Below are 1,655 nucleotides of genomic sequence, written 5' to 3'. Positions count from 1 at the left end.
AGTTTGAAAGAAAATCAGATGCAAGTCTCTGCACACAAAAATAAAATAAAAACTAAGTGCATATGGAAACAAAACTTCTAAGAGCCAAACTTTTGGAACTTAAACAATAAAAATTAGTAAGACAACGAAATGAAACCTCCAACAATAAAGGGAAACAAGATTCTGTACCGGACATCCATATCATTTCCCAGATCTACCAAATCTCACTTTTTTTCTACAGTTATAGGCAACATTCACGGAACAACAGCAAGCAGATATAATCACTACCTTGTTCTTTCATATCACTAGCATAAGAACTGATATATCCTTCCTTACACCATGCAAATATCAGATCCTTTACACAAGTTAAGGATAAGTGCTCAGTCACTTTTATCCAAGTTAATAAAAAGAACGTTATTCTCAGAACAAGTGTACTGGAGACCCAAATGAAGCAGTGCCCTAACAATGAAGACACTAAGAGAGCAAGAGAGACTGACGATAGAGCTAGCTGAATTTCCTCCGGTAAGGAGAAAACATAGAAAATGGCATGTGAAAGAGTTCCACAAACCTGTATTTCCCTAGGAAATGTAGCACTGAACAGCATTGTCTGCCGGGCACCAGGAGGAGGCATGTCCATCTGCTGAACGATCTTCCTGATTTGTGGTTCAAAACCCATGTCCAGCATTCTGTCCGCCTCATCAAGCGCCAAAAATCTTACCATCTGTAATGAGACTCTACCTCTCTCCAGCAAATCATTTAATCTCCCAGGAGTTGCAACAAGAATATCAACCCCTCTTTCAAGCTCCCTAATCTGTACAACAGCAAAACAAGAACAAATTAGCAAGAGCACTAGACTTACTCTCATGAAATGTAGTTGATTCCTGCAGCTTTTCATTGTAAGGACACAAAAGTTAATTATCGTAAACCCACATAAACAGGAGGAGTAATGGGATGTTACAGAGCAAAGAACAGCCAGGACATGTCATCAACCAAACTAAGAGCTAAAGAAACTGTCAGACCAAAATTTAACAACGCGCACTAGTGAACTTTAGTATAATTACAGCCTGGAAAAGCAAAAGTAATCTCTCTATCTCTCTCTCTCTCTCTCTCTCTCTCTCACACACACACACACACACAACCACAAAGTCTATGAGACGTGGAAAATGAAGCAGTTATCAAACAATAACAGAAACCTGTTGGTTGACAGGAGTTCCTCCGTAAGCAACCACAACTTTCACTCCAGTTTGATACGAGAACTTTCTTGCTTCATCATGTATCTGCGAAAAAAAACATGAAACAGATGTCTTTTCATGAAATCTTCATGTGATCTACGAAATGCACATAAAATATGATATTATACCAGTGATTCAGACCTGGCAAGCCAACTCCCTTGTTGGTGAGAGGATGACAGCAAGAGGATAGACTCCCCGAACTCCACGTGGTCTCTCTATATTCTGATCCTTCATAATCCCACTAATAATCGGAAAACAAAAGGCAGCTGTCTTCCCAGACCCTGTCTGAGCACAAGCCATCAAATCCCTTCCAGCAGCCAAAATGGGAATTGCATTACGCTGCACAGGGGTAGGCTTCACGTATTTGCACCTCTGGATATTTAGATTCAGAGCTTCTCCGAGGTCTATCTCTGCAAATGTATTAACAGGGGGTGGTACATTATC

General features: G+C 40.2%; 1 protein-coding gene across 1 annotated transcript in view; it reads right to left on the bottom strand.

The window, feature by feature from the left end:
• LOC104781770 (DEAD-box ATP-dependent RNA helicase 52) overlaps window positions 1-1,655 on the bottom strand; it is a gene marked incomplete in the record, with an annotated part of 3,144 nt that overhangs the window by 553 nt on the left and 936 nt on the right. The window contains 4 exon segments of the mRNA XM_019244869.1: window positions 1-28; window positions 548-790; window positions 1,173-1,256; window positions 1,353-1,655. Coding sequence (XP_019100414.1) covers window positions 1-28; window positions 548-790; window positions 1,173-1,256; window positions 1,353-1,655 — 658 coding nt within the window.

The sequence above is a fragment of the Camelina sativa genome, chromosome 4, assembly GCF_000633955.1.
Source record: "Camelina sativa cultivar DH55 chromosome 4, Cs, whole genome shotgun sequence".
In the NCBI taxonomy this organism is placed as follows: Eukaryota; Viridiplantae; Streptophyta; class Magnoliopsida; order Brassicales; family Brassicaceae; genus Camelina; species Camelina sativa.
The sequence above is the reverse complement of the archived record's forward strand: the minus strand, read 5'-3'. Positions and strand labels throughout refer to the sequence as shown.